Source organism: Pelodiscus sinensis, chromosome 8, assembly GCF_049634645.1.
Source record: "Pelodiscus sinensis isolate JC-2024 chromosome 8, ASM4963464v1, whole genome shotgun sequence".
Classification (NCBI taxonomy): Eukaryota; Metazoa; Chordata; order Testudines; family Trionychidae; genus Pelodiscus; species Pelodiscus sinensis.
Window position 1 is genome coordinate 63632633 of NC_134718.1, and position 22327 is coordinate 63654959.

The 22327-nt window shown below is 44.4% G+C and overlaps 1 protein-coding gene across 15 annotated transcripts in view; it reads left to right on the forward strand.

Moving 5' to 3' along the window:
* Positions 1-22327, forward strand: part of ABLIM1 (actin binding LIM protein 1) — a 322972-nt gene that overhangs the window by 165635 nt on the left and 135010 nt on the right. For all 15 annotated transcript variants that reach the window (XR_012905702.1, XR_012905695.1, XR_012905697.1 and 12 more), the window contains exons 3-4: positions 12823-13006; positions 18161-18270. Coding sequence is in view for 2 of the 15 variants with exons in the window: in XM_075935416.1 (XP_075791531.1) it covers positions 12823-13006; positions 18161-18270 (294 nt within the window). In the remaining 13 variants the exon portion in view is untranslated. The remainder of the gene's footprint in view (positions 1-12822; positions 13007-18160; positions 18271-22327) is intronic.

The following is a 22327-nucleotide window of genomic DNA, read 5'->3' on the forward strand; positions in this document are numbered from 1 at the left end:
GAAAAGTAATAGCAGCTACGTCACGGTGGGCAAGGTTATTTTTCAGGAGACAGTGGATCTCTAAGCTACAGAGGAACCAAACTATGTAAATCAGGATCTTGACTTATACCAGGAAATGATTAGGAAGGCAGCGCAGTCTCTCGAGCATAAGCATAAGAAGTATATAAGCAGTAGGTAAGCAGACTGTTAAACTTCTAGCAGTGCATGGTCTTCATTTGTAGATCCAAAGAGTTTATCCAGAAATCCAGTGAGAAGATGACAAGGACATAGAGAACAGCAGTGATGTCTCACATAATCCTCGGTGTCTTTTCCACCTCTAATTCCATGGCCCAAATTTACTTGGTAGTAAAAATCCTGTATCTAGTCATCAATTGGGATTCTGCCATTCTGAGTTTTCTATATCTGGATTTATTGCAAGTTTAATTAACGTTATAAGAAATAGCTGTGGATGCACACATAGAAACACATTGTATCAATAGGATGGTTATGAGCCAACATAAACCATGACACAAGGCTCAAAAGGAAGCTCATTTTGGTTATGTTCCATATGTGCACAAATCATGGAGCTGAATTTATATATTAGCTTATTTTAAAAGCACGACACACTGTGGGGGTGACTAGGAATCCATCTTAGTATTTTTCATTTTAATTTCTTAGTCCCTCATTAATTTGTCCCAGTGTTAGGTTCTTGTTTGAATTTACATTACCAGTAGTAATTGTGCAGTATTCCCGATCTCTGCTGGCTTTGCATTTAGTTTACGTTTATGCGTATTGTGGGGCCGGGCCATCCACTCTGCCATCCAGTTGTGGGGATTTTCTGTTGGACCAAGTAATTGGAGTATGGTGAGTTCTGGACCCCTGGCAGGGCCGAGCAAACAAACAGTAGCCCTTAGTCTCTGTGCTGTGGCTGACCACAACAGGTGGAGTTCTGACTTTCTGGCTAGGAAGGAACAGTGGTCAACCTGAAGCCTTTGGGCAGGGCTGGGCAAACCATCTATGGCCCCCAAGCCTCTTGGCTGGATTAGGCAATAATGGGGGTGTAATATATCTGGTCGGTCTGGGCACTGCTGAGAGTGCCAAATCAGGATGAATTGTTCAGAACCAGGGCAACTTACAGCCCCAAACTGGGGTCATTCCCTATAAGGCACCAAATCAGTTACACAGAGCACTTTAGTTGCCATTCTGGCAAGCAAGAAGCCTCACAAGCAAAACCCCTTAGACACCCCACCATTCCCCGTGCCAAGTCAGGGAGGGGGTGTGGGTGCTGGAGAGGATTCTGGCCTGCAGGGTTGCGGGAGGGAGTTGTGACCTGGAGGAGGTGGGGAGAGGGGATACAGAAGGTTTGAGTGGTGGCCTAGGCAGGTAGTTAAGGGGGCGAAGGGGGTGCCCGAGGCAGCCTCTGGCTGAGAGGCACTTACCTGGGAACCTGAAGGCTGTAGTTGCAAGTTGCTCCGCGTGGCTCTGCTCTGGATGGGGCAGGGGGGAGGGAGGAGGCTTCATTTGCTGCCAGCAAAATTTCTCAGATCTTATTGGCCAGAAACTGGCCAATGGGAGCTGACAGATTTTGCTGGGGGGCAGGACAGAGCACAAGCCTCACTCCCAGCATGGAGCTGCCACATTTAAAGTATCTTCACCTGCACTGTGCTTAAGGGTCCCAACTAGGCAGCCATGGGCCAGATCCAGTGGCTTGGTGGGCCGGATCTGGCCCACCAGCTGCCTCTGGCCCACCCCTGCTTTGGATGCCTGGTGTGTATGAGGCCATGCTGAATAATAGAACAATTTTAAAGAGTATTCTTCTGGAGTGGGGGGCAATGTTCCCTCTAATTTTTTCCATCAATGGGTGGAATAAATATTATGTGCACCGAGGCATGTGCAGATGTGCACCACCAATAGAAATATATTCTGACAGCTGTGGGCGCTCTGCCAATCGGCTGTGCAGCGCTTGAATCTTTCCGGGGCAGCCATCCAAGCGCTCAGCTTACAGGGAACGCTGCTGGGCGTGGGCATGACCTTGGATGGATGGTACGTGCAAGGTCAAACTGCTTGGAGGTGGAGTGGCACATACTCCAAAATGACATTCCCCATCTGATGCCAGACAAAGCCATGTCTGGTTTTGTCTGAGTACCGGCTGGGGGTCAAATCCTTGAAAAGCAGGACTGTCTCGTGTGATACTGGACGAGTCGCCTGCCTAACTTTGACTCAAGTGAGTTAGTAGCCTACCCCATTTGGCGTGAGGACATAGGCTAAATTGCTAACATGCTGATAATTCTCCCGTGTTTTTTCACAATACTTACTGTGTGCCTAGAAGATGGACCAGTTCTCCAACCATTCATTGGGAGAGGGTTGTAAAGCAGCTCATCTTGCTGAGGCAGAAGTAACTATGGGATATGCCCCCAGAAGTCCTAGCAACACACATGAGTGAGTGCCTCACCAGCAAGGACTAGGTAACTCAGGACTTCGCAATGACTGCTGACACCTGTGCTGAGCCATCCCAGGTGGCTGGACCTATGGGCTGATCATTCAGGCTAATGCTGCTGTGAAAACATTCCTTTGGATAGTAGATGCTCTTGGGCAGGGACTGTTTGGTACTGTGTGTCCTTACAGTGCTGAGCACAGCATGGCCCTAATCTTGACTATGGCCTCTAAGCACTGCTGTAATGCAAACAACAATACAGCATAATGTAAGTCTAGGCACTGAACTCCCATTGATTTCCTACCTGAATCTGGCTCTTAGGTGCATCTACACAGTACCCTAAACTTGAAATACGAGATGCAATTTGCACTATACAAATTGCATATCTTATTTCAAATCTATTTGAAATAGCTTATTTTGAAATTTGGCGCATCTATACGGTGCCAAATTTCAAAATAATGCGCCATTTTGAGTCATCCCTTATGCAGTGAGGTTTACTGGGATGGCAAAATAGCGTGTCCATTATTTTGAAATAACGGGCAGCTCGTATAGACGAGGGGTAGCTATTTCAGGATACGTCCAGTGCAGTGTTGACGTACCGTCAGATACTACACTGGTGGGTGCTATAGAAAATCCTAACATCATTACCGTGATGACAGCATTATACATTTTAAGACAACTGCTCGTTCTCGGCATGCCGCTGGTATGTTTGCTTTAAATGTCATTAACTACCGCACTCTCAATTCTTGTGTTTTGTGCTTTATGTGCCAGCTCATTGACCAAATGTGACAGTACTGATTCTTTATATGCCTGAAGGAGCTCTGTGAATAGATCTTTCCACTGGTTGGAGTTCTGTACCTTTCCTCCCCCCCCCCCCCCGCGCCCGAATTTGAGGAATGAGGTAGATTCCATTTCACTCTATTGCCAGCATCCTTGGTTTCCTTATTTAAAATCTTTCTAGGAAGATTTCTCATCTGGATAATTACAGCCAAGTTCTCCCAGGCCAACCTTTGACATTTTTCCACTGATTGCATTTTGTGCAAGGTTCATTTCCCCCAGACCCATAAGTGACTTTGATCTCTAGCTAGTGCTTGGCTTAATGTGAAAGGTATTTTAAATGGTTCAATGATTCTTACAACCATTTCCAGCATGATGCACACAACATTGATATTTCATCTGGGTATCTGTCATGTTGCTCTGTTATAGATGACTGTTGTTCTCCTACCATTGTGCTTCTGGTGCAGCTATTGGTTGTTAAGAGTGCTGGGGAAAAAAAGAAACTTACAAACATCAGACCCAGACAGAAAAGTTTCTTCAGTGGAATGTGATATAACTTGTAAAGATTACTTCTGTTCTTCATCGGTATAATGGAGAAAATAGAAATATAGCTGACTGAACAGAATTAAGGCTCTGATATTACCTGTAACTCAGTCATCATGTGTGGTGTCAGTTCAGTGGATATTTACATTAAGTGGGTGGGGGTCTCACTCTAGTTGCTTATGGGTATCTGCATCCTAAAGATCACATTTATAACTGGCAGTAATCAGTGCCATCACAGGCAATCTCTGCAGAAAGACCAAGGATTGTGTGGTGTATGGAGGCTGAAATATCCTTTCATCCCTAGGTATTATTCAGCAGTCCAGTGTTGAGCCACATGGGCGAGCCATGTAGGAAACTTACTTTGCAGCAATCTGTGTTATACCTGTCTGTGGGTTAAAGGTGGGTGTCCATAGAAATCTTAGCATCTTGACACCTTTTGGTGAGCGTCTGAAAAACAACACACATAGGTAGCACAATCTATCATCAGAAAGTCATGCAGTTGCCAATATGGAAGCTGCACTGATGCATGGGGGGGGGGGGGGAGAATTAGTCTCTTAGGGGCAAATCTGGTCCCCTGCAGCCCCACCTGAGCATTTTGTCAGGGCTCAGTGTTGATCCGCTTGGAGCAGGAAGAGGGATGGAGAGACCCTCTCCATCAAGAGTGCCTACTCTAGCCTAATGGTTTATAGTTCTCTGTAGCCTGAGTGGTGGTGTTTGTAGAGGGAAGGACTAGAGGAGCCATGTGGATTGTCAGGGGAGCTTAGCTGGTTGGGCTGTTCTGGAAAATAAATCTGTTTCTGGCCTGACTACATTTTTTATTAATTATTGCATTATTAATATTACAAATGGAATCACATTGTAATGGACTCACTGAGCAGGTACAAAACATGAAGCAGGGAGATAGCTCAGCGGAACAAAGAGTAAATTTATAGAGAACAGTGCTGCAAGTGACAGATGCTAAGAATCAGGAAGGAAATAGCATAAAATATAGAGCTGTCTGGGAGGCAAGAGTCTGAGGGATTATACGCAATATCTGAGTACACAAGTGATAGTAAATAGGACATCCCATTCACATATAGAATGACAGACGATGGGACCAACTTAAGGTTACAGTCTTTCCCTTACCTGGTCATTATCTACAGTTTCACACAGGCATAACTAATGGAGTTACTCATGATTTACACCAAAGAAAGTGAATCCAGAGATACAAGGAATGCCAAAAGAAGCATCAAGTAGTTGGGATAAAAACTCGCATAACACATGGATGGAAGAGAATCTACAGTGACAGCTAAGGATCAGATGAAGTTCTCCAGGTCTTTGGTTCAGTCTTTGCAATGGGCTTATTATGGCTTCTAGTATTGAGTGATAAATCTTTAATTCTAATATTAACTTTCTGCCGTGTGACTTCTGATACTGATCCTATTCATCTGCTTTCCAGATGCTTCTTATTTTGCTATAAACTCATTCCTTAAATAACTCCAAAGCAGATGAGAAAAGTGCTGATAAGAGGAACTTAAAATGAATACATGGGAACAATCTGTTCATTTGTAATTTAGAAACTTTAGACTTGAATAAGAATATTAACCTTGTGTCCATCAATACATAACATAAGAACATAAGAACGGCCGTACTGGGTCAGACCAAAGGTCCATCTAGCCCAGTATCCTGTCTACCAACAGTGGCCAGCACCAGGTGCCCCAGAGAGGTGGACCGAAGACAATGATCAAGCGATTTGTCTCCTGCCATCCCTCTCCAGCCTCTGCCAGACAGAGGCCAAGGACACCATTTTATCTCCTGGCTAATAGCACTTTCATGAAAGCTCATGATACCATTTACATGTTTTGTTAGTCTCTAAGGTGCTGCCAGACTATTTGTTGTTTTTTAAGCTTTTCTAGTATCCCCATGGCGGTTGATGGGAATTCGCGTTTAGAAACAGCAGAACTGGGCATGAAAGTAATATTCATTTTACTTCTGAAAATGTCTGAACTCTTTTTACATGCATCAACTCCATCAAAGCATGCTAATGACTATTGACCACTAAATGGCTTAAAAATTATCCGGAACCCCCTGTGGAGAATCTCAGCAATTGATGTTAAGCCCCTAAGCAGCTACCTTTGGTAGGAGTGTTTAGACTTACTCACCATAGAGTCTGCAGCTTTGAGAGCCAATAGAACTTGGCTAATAATCTCTCAGGTTCAGCTGGGTGCCTTGTGTTTTGACGTTGAGTTACAGTAGCTCCATGTACATGAACAGAGAGAAGTGGGGGGGGGGGGGGGGAGAGAAACAGAGCAAAAGATGGTGCATGTCTTTGTTCCAGGACAGTCTTCATGGGGGAGAAGGATCACATGCTTGGAATGTAGATACAGCCTCCCTGAAGCAGGCTGACTTTCTCCAGTTGCTGGGAAAGATAATATCAAAGAGTGCAAAACTAGTGGGTTCTGATTCTTCAGTGAATACAGATCCAGGTAGAAATGCACCTTCATGTCGCTTCTTTCAGAAGAAAGGTTCTGACCATGTAAAATGGAATTGCTTCCATCTTATCAAGCAGGAAAAATCCTAGAAGAAATGTCACCTGTTCCTGTATAGACTTGCTTGGCAGGTTTATTTCTTGGCGCTAACACTGTCTCCTTATGATGGATGCCTGCCTAAAAAATATCAAGCATGGATCGTATGTCGTTACTGTCACAGCTAATCAATTCTTTCATAGTGCTGCCTAAGAGCACAGGATGGGAGGACCCAAACTAGAGAGACCCTGGTAGCTGCCGTTATCCTGGTGCTCTTCATTTTTCACTGATGACCTGATATTTGCGTTGCAATAACTCAGCACTGTCAGCGACAGGATTCCTTGTGCACAGGTTTATCTTGTTGAAATGCCTGGTCAGACATTGATGCAGGTGACATGAATAGTGCTGAGCAGATGGTCTTTTTTTTTTTTTAACATAAAAATGAAAGCAACAATCCCTTTTTCTCCCCTCCCACCAGCGGTGTTCCTATAACAGGTGTTAAGTGCACAACAGAAAATTCTAAGCTCGGAGGAGATGTCTATGGACATAATAACAATCACTTCTGCATGGTTTTTTTTAAAGAAGCTGTTCAGTCCCATTCCTGTTTGTACATCAAGTGCAGCTACAGTCCTTTTTGTAAATCTAATCTGTCTGTCATGCTGCGGGAAAGCAGCCTGCTGCAGCAGCATTTTTCTGGTTGCAGATGTTACTGGCCTAGCTGACCATGAACAAAGTGTCTGAATGGAGAACAGAAGACTGAGGGGAAAGGAGGCTAGGTTGGGCAGAAAGAGGATTAGCTATTGAACCCCAATTTCCAATTTAAAAAATATATATAGATTTCTAGGAGGAGTTTTGATTCATCCCATTGTTGCTGTTGGGAGATTCCTGTATGAATCCTTTTGGTCATAAGAGAATAGATGCTAAAAGTTGCAGTGGTAATTTTCATCCAAAGATTTCAGAATTCTTTTACAAATGAGTTAGCTGCCCAAGACCTCTGTATGGCACATTATAGGAGAGTGATAGAAATGTAGCCGTGTTAGTCTGGGGTAGCTGAAACAAAATACAGGACTATGTAGCACTTAAAGACTAACAGGATGGTTTATTAGGTGATGAGCTTTCGTGGGCCAGACCCACTTCCTCAGATCAAATAGTGGAAGAAAATAGTCACAACCATATATACCAAAGGATACAATTAAAAAAATGAACAAATAGGAGAGATTTTCAAAAGTGGCTATGTGACCTAGCAGCACAAGTCCCTGTGCTAGATTTTATTAGGTGCTTTTAAAATTCCTGTCCTATTATAATAATTGTGCAAGCAGGTAAACAGAACCATGATTAAGTGACTTTTTTTCTAAAAAATGACTCATTGGCAGAGCTGGGAGTGCAGCCCTTGGCAAAGTGAAATCTCAGAAGACACATACAGTTTCTAGGCCAGATCCTGTGACAGGTTGACTACCTTTCAATATCAAGCTTTAACAAAAATTAAGTGTAAAAGCTCATTTTTCAGGAGCAAGCAAATTGCAAAACAATGGCGATTAGGAAGAGATTTCCTCATCTGCGTGTCTCAGTGCACAATAGTTTTACACAAGGGGTTTGCTCCTTCCTTAGCCACTGGTGTTGGCCATTGTGGAGACTAGTACTGGACTAAATGGACCATTGGGCTGACCCAGAATGACAGTTAACTTGTTGCTGTGAGTGACTAACACCTTGATGATCCATTTGATCTCACCATGGTAGAAGTATCTGGTTTTAAGCATCCATCACAGTATTTACACCCTGCAAGAAGACAAGTGAAGGTGCAGAGCAGAGGCCACATTATTTTCTAGACATCAGCTTAAATAATTTTGTATTTTTCATTTGAAGAAAATGTTTGAAACAAGAGGAGAGAAGAGGAAACGAGAGGCAGGCAGACCTGAAAACCAGGTGTAGAGCCTTTTGCAGTATAATAAAAGCCTTACCAATGTGTCTATAATTCTCATAAGTCATTGGCAATTGACTTTTTGGCTGCGTGTAGTTTGAATGCCTCTGTGAAATGTAATTTGTTTACACATGAAATATTGATGCTGTGCTCTGCAGAAATGTGAAACCTGCAAGAGTTGGCAGTGCTGTGTTGTTCCCTTCACTTAAATACTGCTCCATTTCTATCTGGCATTTTGATTTAGGTTGTTGCAAGTTGTTCGTTGTTGCTACATTAGCCCATGTTGGTTCTGTTGTGTTATATACGGTACAGACGCTGTGGAGCAAGAGCGAAGAGTTTGCTCTAAATGTTCAAGACAGATGCAGGAAATAGTACAACTCTAATGTAACAGACAAAGGACGGAGGCAAATAGAGAATAAGTGAGTTGTCCTAGGTCTAAAAGGAAGGTAATGGCAAGATCTCCTAGGTTCTTTTCTCTCTCTTTTCCGTGGTATTTTAAGTGGAAAGCACCTTGGAAGCTGCTCATATAATTATCACTTAGTAATCATGACTTCAGCAAATTGATCTAAATACATTCATCAGTTTTGAAAAATATCTGATGGGCTGTCTTGAGCAATAAGGCATATGGTGGTGTCCTCTGACAATGCCAAGGGCAGCTTATCTTACTGAATTGCACTGACTCAGCTGTACAAGATGATGCAGTAGAAGTGAAACCAAAATGCCAGATCCCTTTTTTACTGTTCAATACGAATCTTCAGATGGTTCATATGATGTCACCTCGCAAAGGTGAGTAAGAATTCCTTTCAAAGCTGGAGGCTCTGCCTTCTCTTTAAAATTAGAGGCGTGGGAAGGGGAATATATTCTAAAATAAACAAATATTTGGGACCCAGTTCTCCCCTCTATAGAACAAAGCTCACCTTGAATCAGACCCATAGGCAATATTACTGAAAGAACCAGTACACTCAACTATTAGCACTTGTTGATTCACAAACAAAATTCAGTGGGGCTTCTGCCAGAGGCTGTTGATGCTCAAGCTACCACTGGATCTTTTAGAGAGAATCATAGAATCATAGAATAATAGGACTGGAAGGGACCTCGAGAGGTCATCGAGTCCAGCCCCCCGCCCTCAAGGCAGGATCAAGCTCCGTCTACACCATCCCTGACAGATGTCTATCTAACCTGTTCTTAAATATCTCCAGAGAGGGAGATTCCACCACCTCCCTTGGCAATTTATTCCAATATTTGACCACCCTGACAGTTAGGAATTTTTTCCTAATGTCCAATCTAAACCTCCCCTGCTGCACTTTAAGCCCATTACTCCTTGTCCTGTCCTCAGAAACCAAGAGGAACAAATTTTCGCCTTCCTCCTTGTGACACCCTTTTAGATATTTGAAAACCGCTATCATGTCCCCCCTTAATCTTCTTTTTTCCAAACTAAACAAGCCCAGTTCATGAAGCCTGGCTTCATAGGTCATGTTCTCTAGACCTTTAATCATTCTTGTCGCTCTTCTCTGTACCCTTTCCAATTTCTCCACATCTTTCTTGAAATGTGGCGCCCAGAACTGGACACAGTACTCCAGCTGAGGCCTAACTAGTGCAGAGTAGAGCGGCAGAATGACTTCACGAGTTTTGCTTACAACACACCTGTTGATACAACCTAGAATCAAGAGCTCTGTGTTCTTTCTCTCTATAATTGATGGAAGAATTGCATCCTATTACCAATAAAATCTATACAATTACGTCCTTGTCAGTCAAACTCTCGGCCAGAGAGAACTGCATGTTCAGCCATCGGTTCATATCAAAGTGCTGTCTGGTGGTGATGTGACACACTCATGCAACCAGTACAAAAGACTTATATAAGAACAATTTCCAGGTTGCAAAATCAGCAGCTTCATATGCATGCATGGATGTACTCTTTTCATGGTTGCCTTGTTCAGTGCAAACTGTAGTGTTCTGTTCTTTATTCACATACCGTACTGTAACTCTCCAGTAAGCTGAGCGAACTGAGATGCAGCCTATTGGAACTTCCTGGGTTCTGAACACCTAATCTCTCCCACTTCACGTTGATGGGTCTGACGTGATGGAATTCCACCCGCATCACTATCTTCTTGTACCAAAGGGTTCGCATTCAGCCACCCAACAGCTTCAAAGCCCAGAGGAAAGTAGTGTTAAGTGTTTAAGCAGTGTAAAGAAATGTATGCAAAGAGTGACCTAGCCTTACCTGCTGGGGCGGGGAGGGCCTTAACCTAAACCAGAGACTAAATATTTCTAAGAGTCATTCTTTCTGACAGAAACCATGAAAGTCTCTTAAACAGGACCTGCACTTACAAAGAAATCATTGCTGCCAGACTGCGCTAGTCCATTAAACAGTAAAATCTGTTCTGGTTTTTTAGAGCTGTCGCTTTTCCTCCTGCATGCATTGATGCGAAACTCTGTTGGTACAGGCCAACTCCACCATGGACGAGTGAATGAGAGGAGGATGGGAAGCTTGGGCTGTGGGTCTCTAAGGTGGTTTTACTGTCCGGTTGGGGCTAGTCACTGCCTTGTATCTTTGAGAAACTGAAACCCATAACTCCCACCCCTATGGTGAATAGCATGTGACTGATGAGTATGATTAAAGGTGCACTGTCAAGGGTAAGAGGTTCTAAATTTGACCTACAGGTTGAACTCGCTGGTCCGGCAACATCTGTGGTCCTGCATGATTGTAGTTAGCCGGATATCCACTTATCATGGGGGTGGTCAGATTTCCCAGTGTCCTATCAAGTTTGTTTACAGCCACCAGTCCTGGCTCCCAGTGCTCTGTACTGTTATTTAGTTCCAGTTGACCCCTAAATGTCTTCTGAGAGCCCAGGAAGCAGTGGGAGGGTTGGTAATGCTGCTAGACAATATTGACCTCCTGTGGTTCAGCAAATTCTCTGGTTCAGCATCGGTCTGGTCCCGAGGGTGCTGGATTAGAGTGGTTCAACCTGTACCGTGGTTGCTCCCTTTCTCCATTTCCCGGACTCTCTTTGTGCTTCAGGACACTTAACGCTCTACTGCAGCTTCAGAGCTACATTTAAAAAGAGAGAGATGGGAGGATTTTATGTTCTTTATGCTGCCACCTTCTTGGGGCATGTAATCAGATATCAGCTTTAGCTGTCCAAGTAAATATCAGGATTTTACGGTATTGGTGTCAGGAATCCAGATGAGGGGTTGTGTTCTGGATGTTGACATTTCAGTGAAATTGGAGACCGGTGGGTGGGTGGGTGTGTTATAGGAATTCAGGCTCCAGCCCCATGTCCAAACCACAGACCTTGCAGTGGGGTAGGGGTAATCTGCAGGAGCAGCAGGTCCCAGGAGTGCTGGGAAGTACCTTCCAGAATGGGGACTGTGGCACCCTTTGATAGGGTTATGCTGTTCCACGCACTGTCCCTGCTCTGCAGCTGCGCTGCCTATTGGAGTCTGCAGTGGCCCTGCTGGAGGTGGAAAGCACAGGTCCTAGAGTGCCATGACTCAGATTGCACTTAACCCTTGGCCAAACATCTTGGTCAAATTTACTGTTTTTCTTCTAGAGTTTTACTGTTCTCAGTGTGGTGGCCTTGGTGTCTTATGATGCCCCTTTGACAAGATGTCTTGGACTTGCACATGGACAAAGACCTCCAGTCTAGTAGTAGGATTCATCCAACTTTTTCCATCCCTTGTATTTCCATGCAGTCTCCTGCCCGTGAGGCCTGCATTCATGGATCAGCTGTGAAAGCAGCCACTTCCCAGTAAAGACATACATTGCTGATGACCGGGAACAAATTTAACCCTAAACGTACCCGATGAGGGTCAATGTCTTCTCCTTCCGCAACTGCCTCCTAATGCAGCTACAACAAAACCAAAACCCTGCCCCAAGCATGTCATCTGAAGTGGGAAGCAAAAGGGGCATTTCAGTTAAAACTGTGTATAGGGCAGTCTCTAGATGTTTGGAAGGATATTGTGTGCGTTCACTAGAATTCCACTAGGAGCAGTTTCACTCAAAGGATCTGTCATCTTTAATAAATAAAAATGGTAACTCTAAATCCTATATACCTCGGTGCTGGTGTGTGTCAGTGGCTCTCAAGGACATGTTCCCTTGGCAGTGCGTTCTGTACAGAATCTATAATTTCTTAAAATCAGATCAGACAGGCAGACTAAATATGATAGTTTTCCAGCGGGGCCTACACTTGCAGAGTGTTTTGTATGGGTATGTGTTTAAATTGATGAATATGAAGCCAATTCCTTTGCAGCCAGTATTGTCTTCTACCCATTTAGCAGTGCACGATCTAGTCTCTCAAATATTATTTTTCTTAACTATTTTTCTTTGCAGCTCTGGTAATGTGTATGCTACTGACCAGCTCTTGACAGTGGCTAGGGCCACACATGCTAGCTGCTGCTGTACAGGCTTCTGTAGGCAGCTAAGCCAGTGAACAACCTCTTGTAGCCAGAAAATGCCAGTCATTTACCAGCATACCATGTCATATGCCGGGTGGGAGACCCTCTGTTAGAGGGACCAAAACTACCAATTTAATCTCATGTGAAACTATGCCCAGATCTCCTAAAACACTACAGGGGAAGGACAGGATGCTATTTGTACAGCTCTCTATTTTCCAACCTGACAGACAGATTTGACTTGTAATTGATTTGTGCTTGTTTTGTTTTTCCAGTGTGTGGCTGTGACCTGGCCCAAGGTGGTTTTTTCATTAAGAATGGGGACTACCTCTGCACTGTGGATTACCAGCGCATGTATGGAACCCGCTGCAATAGCTGTGGGGAATTCGTGGAAGGAGAAGTAGTGACAGCTTTGGGAAAAACCTACCATCCGAACTGCTTTGCCTGCACTGTTTGCAAGTGAGTGAGCCCTTTCTGTGACATTAACCCCATTAGAAGGAGCACAGGGGGAACTGTGCTGTCACAGCATGCAGTCTGACAGACACATTTTCTATTAAAAGGTGCTTGACTGGGAATGTTTGATTGTGGCCTGAACTTTAGGCAGTTCACAATGCCCATTAGCTTTTCTGAAAAGCATCCACCAGCAAAGCTTTGCTGCTAGGAATAATGCCCTGTACTCTCGCACCACTGCTGCTGTCACACATGAAGGAATTTAATATCAGGATTTTTGTGGAAGAGATTATCAAGAACATTTTGATACTGGAGTTCACATTTGGCTGAACTCAGAGCCAGAATCTTTTAAGGGCCTAGGGGCAGCAGAGTTAGGTACTTACTTTGTCCCAACTTAGCACACCCTGTCCTTTCTATGAGCTCTGGTGGTTAAGGCAGCTACAAAAGACCTCTTCTTGATCGGAGCACCAGGCTCCCAGTCCTGTTTCAGTGTCTGTCCCTCTTCCCCTTCATGCCTGCTACCCTTCCTCTGGCCACTAGGAAGAGCTCTAAGAGTGATGCTCAATAAAGCACAAGCAGACAAGTTATTCACATCCATCTATGAACACTTTCATGGGTCAAATTACTTGTGCTTAAATGTTCTCAGGATTTGGTCTTAATCTGCTTGCTGGGGGCTGGAAATACTGCTTCAGCTGGTCTGCAGTTGCTCCCAACACATACACTCTGACATAGTGTAATGCTCTTTTTCAGTCAGGCAGCTGGTCAACTAATGTTGTCATCTGTTTCAGTCAAAGAAACACTCTTCCTGTGATTGCAATAATATGGCTTGGAAACTTAAAGCATCCATATTTCATTTTTTTTTCCGCTAAATCCTAAACAAAATCCAGAAGAAGTGAGTAAGAAACTTTCAGGGGGAAGGGGGGTGGGGTTGGTTGGACGACTTGGTGATATTGCACATCAAATATGCAAAGACCAAAGTGATTTTATTGAGTTTATTGTAGTCACAGGCAGGCCCTAATGAAAGAAGGAAACGATCTCCAATGTAATGGGAGTAGCAGTTTCAGAAATAGTAATATATGGCATGGAGAATAAAATATTATAACTATTGGCATAGTGGTAACGATTAGACACTTCAATCAGAAGTCAGTTCCCATAGTGAAGAACTAACATCTACAACACCTAAGTAGTAGTCTATTTACTGGTTGCGCTTGGTGTGACTTAGAAAATGTTCTTACATTTCAGTGGCTTGCCAGATGGTGTATTATGCATGATACTTTATGTATTAATGAGAATTGTCCCACTCTTACTCTGTGCTCTCCTATCTGTTGTATCCACCTGTTACCTTATCTTAAACTTAATTGGAAAGTTCCTTTGGGTACAAAGTGTCTTCTGTTACGTTTCCAGTACCTGGCCCAATGGTCCTTGTTTGATGCCTCTCAGTGATAGCACAATAATATAATGTAATAATTTGCTATTTTCCATAATCTATATTGCTGTTTTGGAAGATGCTATTTCCACTATATTTCCATTCTTTCATTTTGTTGTGCCACTTACCAAGAGAAATTGAATAAAACCATTTTGGCCCCTTTGTCTATTGCATGTCTGCTGAATGTGGAGCCAGAAGGCAGTCACTAATAGCCAATAGATGTGGAGAGCTGAAAAAGATGCATTTTTTTTATTGCCTTAACTCTGATTAGGATATTATCCCAGACTATTGGAGGTTCTTGGGCAACTTCTGTACATAGGCATGTAAGCCATTTCTTGAGCACATCCAGCAGAGATGTGACTTACTGCTGGTCATTTCAGCCCAAGCAGAGATCCAGATGTGAATCAAAAAGAAATACTTTGATCCACATAATTTGGGTGTTTCGGGTGGACGTGGGGAATGACCCTGAGCCATCCATTTCTGACAAGTCTAAACTTTCATTAAAAAACAAAAGAAATGAATCTTCTAGGCTTTATGGTTGTGAGAATAATCTTCCAAAATGAGCTGAAAGTAAACTTATGCAGTGGTGCCTTGTTGAGTCTGCAGACAGCAGAGGTGCCTCTGCCACTTCTTATGGTTTTATCAGCAGACACAGACTGAAATTAACAAGACCATAGTCAGTTTCAGTTCTGCTCCTAGAAGCATGCTTACAGTAATGATACCATCCCATCTTGTGCTATGAGCAGCAGCAGAGGCAGGCAAAAGATTTCACGGGTGAGGAGGAACCAAAGGGATAGGGTCTGGGCCAGTGCTCCCTCTAAGATTTTCCACCATGAGCGGAGTGAGTTTTGTCTTGTGCACCAGTATTGAGTTCATGTGGCTTGTTCAAATGTGTGCCATTGTGGCACCCAAGTTCTTAATAAATATCTTATAAACCTCTCCCTTTTCCTTCTGCCATGTCTCCCAGCGTCCCCTTGCCCCATCTGCTCCCCTGGTACTTACTGCTTTCCCCTACCCCTCAGCCTCCTCTACTGTCCTGGCTCCTGCCCTTCTCACTCCCCTTAGCCCTTTGGGGACCTGTCCCCCTTCCCATCCTTCTTGAACCCTACACCAGCACTTCTCTTCCCCCTATGCCCACTCCTCCTCTAGCCCCACTCTGATAATCTGTGGCTACCCCTTCCCATCCCCTCTCCTAACACCTCCCTCTACCCGCCTGCCTTGCCTCTCTCCTCTGGTGCCCGTCCCTCCCCTCCACATGTCTGCCCTTCTGCTTCACCCCCACAATATCCCTGGCTCCTGCACCTTCCCTTACCCCTGCCCCCTCTTGGTGCCTCCCCTTTCCCTCATTGCCCCCTCTTGGTGCCTCCCCTTTCCTTCATTGCCCTGACATCTTTCCCCTCTTTCTCCCTGGTCACCACCCTCTGCCCCAGTTCTCCTCGTGCCCCTCTGTGCCCTCACACAACTTATTCCATCCCCTGCCTTCTGCATGCCCATCCCTCTTTCAACCTCTCTTTTCCCAGCACCAACTCCTCTCCTCTCCTATTCCTCCCTCTTGCCCACATTGTCCCTCCCCTTTCCTCTCCCAGCATCACCCAGTCCCTTCTTGCACCCCCACTGACACTTTCTCTCCCCTCCCCCTCCTGCCCATTCCCCTCATTGTCTCCTCTTGCACCCTTAGCATTTGTTTCTCCTCCACCCTGCCCCTTGGTGCCTGCCCCGTTCTTCTCCTGCCCTAGACCCCTCCTTTCCCCTCAGCACAAGCCACTTCCTCTCCTCGCCCACCTTCCCCTTAGTTCTACCCGTGCTCCATTTCCTAACTTTCTACCTTTGACATGGAAAGCAGTTTGTGGGAGCTGGAGCCAGGGCCGCGGTGCTATTTTGAGTACCATGGTCCTGGCCTAGAAGCCCCCACAGCCCATCCCCAGCTGCTCCTGGGGCAGGACCATGTGCTGGGACTGGAGCAGAGGCTGCTTATGGTGCTGTTTTTAGTACCACGGTACCAGTCCCTGTGGGACCTTAGTACTAAAAATAGCACCACAGGTGGCCCCAGCTCCAGCTGGAGTAAAGTGGCAGCCTCACAAGGCCCATTCCAAGGAGCAGCCTGACCAGAACAGCCTCACCTCACATGCCTCAGCGCCAGGCGGAGCAAAGGGCAGCTGCTTGTGGCCAGGGACCCGCCAGGCCACCGGCTGCCACTGCCACTGCTCACCTTCCATACCAGCAGGAAGGTGAGCAGTGACTGTTGCTGCACGGCTCTAAAAATGACATGGGCGGACCTAACATTTTTCCAGTGCGGCCACGCAGGAGCACAGCTTAGAGGGCACACTGGTCTGGGCAGTATTAGAACAGCTCCCTGTAGCAGTCAATAGCCCTGTTAAGGTGTAGGGTCGGGACTTTCTCCAGCAGCCAGAAAGCTCTGCAGTGGGGAGAAACCTCCCCCCTTCCACCAGCTAGAGGCAAGGATGATAAGAAAGTTAAATTTCTCTGATCCCTAGAAGTTGATATGAAAGAGGGAGCCATGAAGCAGTGTTTAAGTGAGGACCCTGCTTCTCTATCAGGAGGATGGCAAGGGAGCAGGACTTCTTGAATTACCACCCTCATCTTTCGTAGATGCCTGGGGCTATTAAAATTAGTCCAATCACAAGTAGAGTCTGTCCAATTTTCAAGTCCTGATCTAAGTGTACTGGTCATCATTTTTAAAAATAACAATGCCCGTAGACTGGCATTGCACTGAAGAATTCATATTCCGTGTATGTTGTTGGAGCATTTCCTAAATGCAGTAAAGTAAATGATGGCCTGTAAAACATGTAGCATGTTAACTTGAGAGGAGCAAATAAAAGACTGGTCACCCATGATGTTTCACTATTTGTTTTGCAGAAAGAAACTGATGCTGATTTATTAAGGACACTTCTGCTAATATACATGTCTGGGTGGGTTGAGATGCAGGCAGCATGTAGCAGGAAATTAACACGGTGCCCCTTTTGGAAGATTTGGAGTTTGAGAATGTTTCCTAATTGTAATGACCTGGTGTAAAGTGCTTAACAACCATAGAGGCAGAAATCTTATATTTATCGACAGAACGGGTACAACAAGATTCAGCAGCAAAGCAGACATCTCTCCTGCTGCCCTACCAGTAAATCTCACCCTTGCTTTAGGTGTGGCCCTCGTCCTCTGCTGACAGAGTGGGGGTGGCTTTGTAACACGAGTACCCGTTTAAAGTTCTAGGAACTGGAGTACAGCCACGAACTTGCTTATAAAACTTGGTTTTATAAGCAACGAAAAGTCCTTATAGTGGCACCTTATAGACTAACAGTTTTATTGGAGCATAAGCTTTTGTGGGCAAAGACCCATTTCATCAGATGCCTGTGAGCCTTCCAATCACCATTTCCCCTCTGCCTACCTTTTGGGAGGATTGTGGCTCCCTTTTGTTGGGTGCTGTTAGTGACGTGCTAAGGCAATTGGTGCTGTAGCCGTTGAGTCTAAGTGAACTCTGCTGTGTCCTTCTCTTTAGATACTGTGCAGCTGATATCTTTAGGGAACCAACATACCAGCCAGTCTGACCTCTGTTCTCCTCACAGCTGACTTTGCTATGGCTGCATTTCAGACGTAGTTTGGCCTGAGTTTCTGTAAGATACTTATTTGCATCAGAAGAAGGCGGCAGGCTCTGGAGACGGGAAAGAGAATGAAATTGCTAGATTAACCTTGAATGACACTTACTTGTCTCTTTCACTCTCCAGACGCCCGTTTCCACCAGGAGACCGGGTTACCTTTAATGGAAGGGATTGTCTCTGCCAAATGTGTGCTCAGCCAATGTCCACCAGTCCAAAAGAGATCTCCAGCTCGAGCAGTAAGTATGCCATAGTCTTTCCTAAGCTTCTCCTGTGTCCAGGAGCCTCAAAAGTTTGCCATGTGTTTTAGTTGTTTTGAAAGCAACTTGGTTGATGCTTATTTGTTGTGAGGATTGCGGCTGAGTTCTGGTTTCTGGGAACCCGTTACTACTTTAGAAAGGGCCCTAGAAAGCCCTTTGTTACTTTGGATGGCAGATGCACATTGACAAGTTACAATCCTCCCTGAATCACCACAGCCTCTGTCTGAAGCTATTCTGAAAGAAACAGTCAGTGTTCTTTGAGAGGCACCCAACAGGCTCTTACTGATGAAAAGGAGGCTTCAGAGTTTGTAGGTCCTAGTTTTTCTCATGTGTAATTGCACAGGGTTAAGTCTTCAGTTTTCAGAAGAGGGTGGTGTCAGGAGAAACTCATTCTTGCCTCTAATCTGTAATGTTTAATGTAATTACACGATCTTCTAAAAATAATGCCACCATGAGTGAATCATGCCTCCAGTACAAGGATACTTATGTGAACAGATTCTTCGGAGATACTTTTATATAAGTAGGGAGGTGGGGGATGGGAGACTGGAGAATGAACAGGCTCTGCTGCTGTATTTGAATGCTTTTTAAAGCAAATAAAAGTTCACCTCTCCACAGTATATTACAGGGCAACAGTGATTCAGCCTCGCCTCATAAATTATGTGCCCCAACCCCCAATCATTTTTGTTGCTCTCTGCAAGACTCTCTCCAATTTGTCCACATCCTTTCCGTAATACAGGACCAGAATTGGACGCAGTACTTCAGAGAGAACCTCACCAGAGCCAGGTAGAGGGGAATAATTACTTCCATCGATCTGCTGGCATGCTCCTAGTGATGCACCCCAATATGCCGTTAGTTTCCTGGGCAACAAGGGCCCACTGAGTCCTGTCTCGCTTCTCATCCACTGTAATCCCCAGGTTCTTTTCTTCAGAACTGCTGCTTAGCCAGTCGGTCCCCAGCCTGTAGCAGTGCTTGGAATTCCTCCATCCTAAGTGCAGAACTCTGCACTTGTCTTTGTTGAACCTCATGAGATTTATTTTGGCCCAATCTTCCAAGTTGCCTATGTCACTCTAGACCCTATCCCTACCCTGCAGCATCTCTACCTCTGTCTTCTCACCCCCAGCTTCGTGTGATCTGAAAACTTGCTGAGGGTGCAATCCATCCAAACATCAGGGCTGGCCTTACCATGAGGTGAACTGAGGCATCCGCCTCGGGTGTCAGACTGTGGCGGAGGGTGGGGGGGAGGGGTGCCACGAGGACCTAGAGTGTAGAAAATTGTTTCTGCTGCTGGTGCATTTGTATTCTCTCTGCTCTACATGCACAGAGATGGTGGAGTGCTGTGCTGAAGGAAGGAGGGCACAAAGAACAGGAAGAAGGCAGAATTGAGACCTTTCAAAGTTTAGGCCCAAGCGAGGAGGCATCATTTGAGCTCCCCGCCTCAGGTGCCAAAATGTGGTGGGCCGGCCCTGCCAGCCATCCAGATAATGAATGAAGATGCTGAATAAAACCAACCCCAGGACTGACCCCTGGATTACAGAATGACTATGATTAAATATAATGCTGTTGCCAAACTCCCCCCCCCCCCCCCCCAAAAAAAAGCCACACCACCATTATGGGGTGTGTTAGCAGGAGTGTTGTAAGCAAGACATTGGAAATAAACCGTTCCAATGTATGCAGCACTGATAAAGCCTCCACTGGAATACTGTGTCCTGTTCTGGGCACCATGCTTTGGGAAAGATGTGGGCAAACTAGAGAAAGTCCAGGAGCGAGCAACAAAAATGATTAAAGGTGTAGAAAAATGACCTACAAAGAAAGATTGAAAAAATTGGGTTTGTTTAATCTGGAAGAGAATGAGTGGGGAATCTGATAATAGTTTAAGTATATAAAAGGCTGTTATAAAGAGGAGGGTGATCAACTGTTCTCCTTAACAGCTTAGACTAGGACAAAAAGCAAGTGCTTAGATTATAGCAAGGGAGAATTATGTTAGATGTTAGGAAAAATGTCCCAACTAAAAGGATAGTTGGGCACAGGAACAAATTACATAGGGAGTAATAACTGTCATTGGAGACTTTTAAGGTTAGACCATCACCTGTCGGGGATCATCTGCTTCATCCCTGCCTCAGTGCAAGGGACTGGATTAGATGGCCTATTGAGGCCTTTCCAGTTCTACATTTCTGGCTTCTAAGGGAGACCACAGACAATAGTAATTTTGTATTATGCTTGCACCTAGAGCGTTGTCCTGACAAGGGGTAGGGTCCCGCTGAGTAAAGTGCTGAAAAACCACAGTGAAATAACCCCTAGGAATTTTTATGTACTGCTTGGAAACGTGTGCACATCTTTTAGTGCATGTGTTGTGAATTTTGAATGGACTTATAGCTAGATACAGTTACAATTTCTGGAGTTTCTAGTCATTTTAGTGCAAAGCTTCACCAAAAAGAGAAATAAAGGTGGGTGCAGGATGTGTTCATAGGGCTCTGAGAGTCTAATGAAGAGTTCTCTGAATATATTTCTTCCAAGCTCTGTCAGTTGTCACTTCAATGGAGATATCTTGCTAGCATCAACAGGTAAATTGTAATTAGTGTAAAATATTCCAGATCTCCTCCACTCTCCTGCAGGCTGAGTCAATCATCAATCTTTCCTGATGTCTTTTTTCCCTTTTTTCAGTAACGTTTGTGATGCATTCCACTGAGGAGAAATTCTCATTCTGTTTTATGTCATATCCTGCGGTCAGTTTCCACTGGTTACTTTTAAATAGATTAATGAGGGATCTTATTTCAAAGAAAATTAAGGTGAGCATGGAGGAATGTGCTCGACCAAATGGCAGCCGGGCTGCTGCTTTGTTGTTGTTGTGCTCAACAACTTTTTCCCCTCGGCTTTTTGTGCTATATCCACCACTTAGGCTCTTTGTCTGCTATACAGGGATATCTAACCTCTTTTTGTCAGTACTGTAATTGATATGTTTGGTACTGGGCATTGTGCTTTTCAAGTTTTATTCAGATCTGCTACATGATTCTGATTGCCTCTTCCCCACAATATTTTTGATCCCATTTACCCCAAAGTCCTAATGAACAGTGCTATTCAGAATTGCCAGTTCCACTCTCTCTGAAGACCTATATTCTTTGGACTTGGAAATAATAAGTGTGGGAAATAAGTGTTGGTTTCTGTTTTGTATTGTCTGGATAGCCTTGTCTTGTGGTCTCGGTGTTGTGTTTTGAGGAAGCTAAAAGGTTATGCAGCTCTTTGGAGAGGAAGAGTTGATTTGGGATTAGGAGACCTGGGTAACTGTTCCAATTTGCTGAGAAATTCCACGTGACATGAATACTAGACTTCATGGGTCTGTACAGCCAGAACTAGCATAACTCCCTTTCCAAATCACCATTCAGAAGGATTGCTTTCACCAGACCATAGTTTGCATTTGGAAAAATGTGGTTTTCTGCCTTGAAATGTAACATAAATCCCCTACAGCAGCTTTCTCTGGCTTTGGAAAATATATAATGATAAGTTCATTTTGTGCTGAAGTACTCAGTGATACCACTCAAAGGAATGCACCAAATTGCTCTGCCAAACAGATTTGGGCAACTTCATATTGTGTGCGGTGCAATACAGCTATGTTACTGTTATTCTTCAACATTGGATAGTGTGTGTTGAGTATTTTCCCATACAGATAAGGCAGCCCGTGATTTCTAAAAATTTGCATGCACAGTTGTGGTAATTAGTTTGTTTTTGTTTGATACTTGTATTGTACTCCTTTTGTTCCTGTCTCATGCCTAGAATGAAAGCTGTATGGGACAGAGATTTTACTTTTTGTTACCTGTTTGTACAGTACCTACTTTGATGGGGCTCTGAACTTTGATTGGGTCTTTGAGTATTTAATACATATAATACTCTCTATGTTTAATAAACACATGGAAGAAAGGATATCATTTAGTGCATCAGCATCCCTGTTCCTTTAGTTAAAAAATGATAGAGCTTCCATTGAATATGCATCTTACAGTAAAAGTGGGATCAAATAATTACACACATCTGATTTGCCTACTTG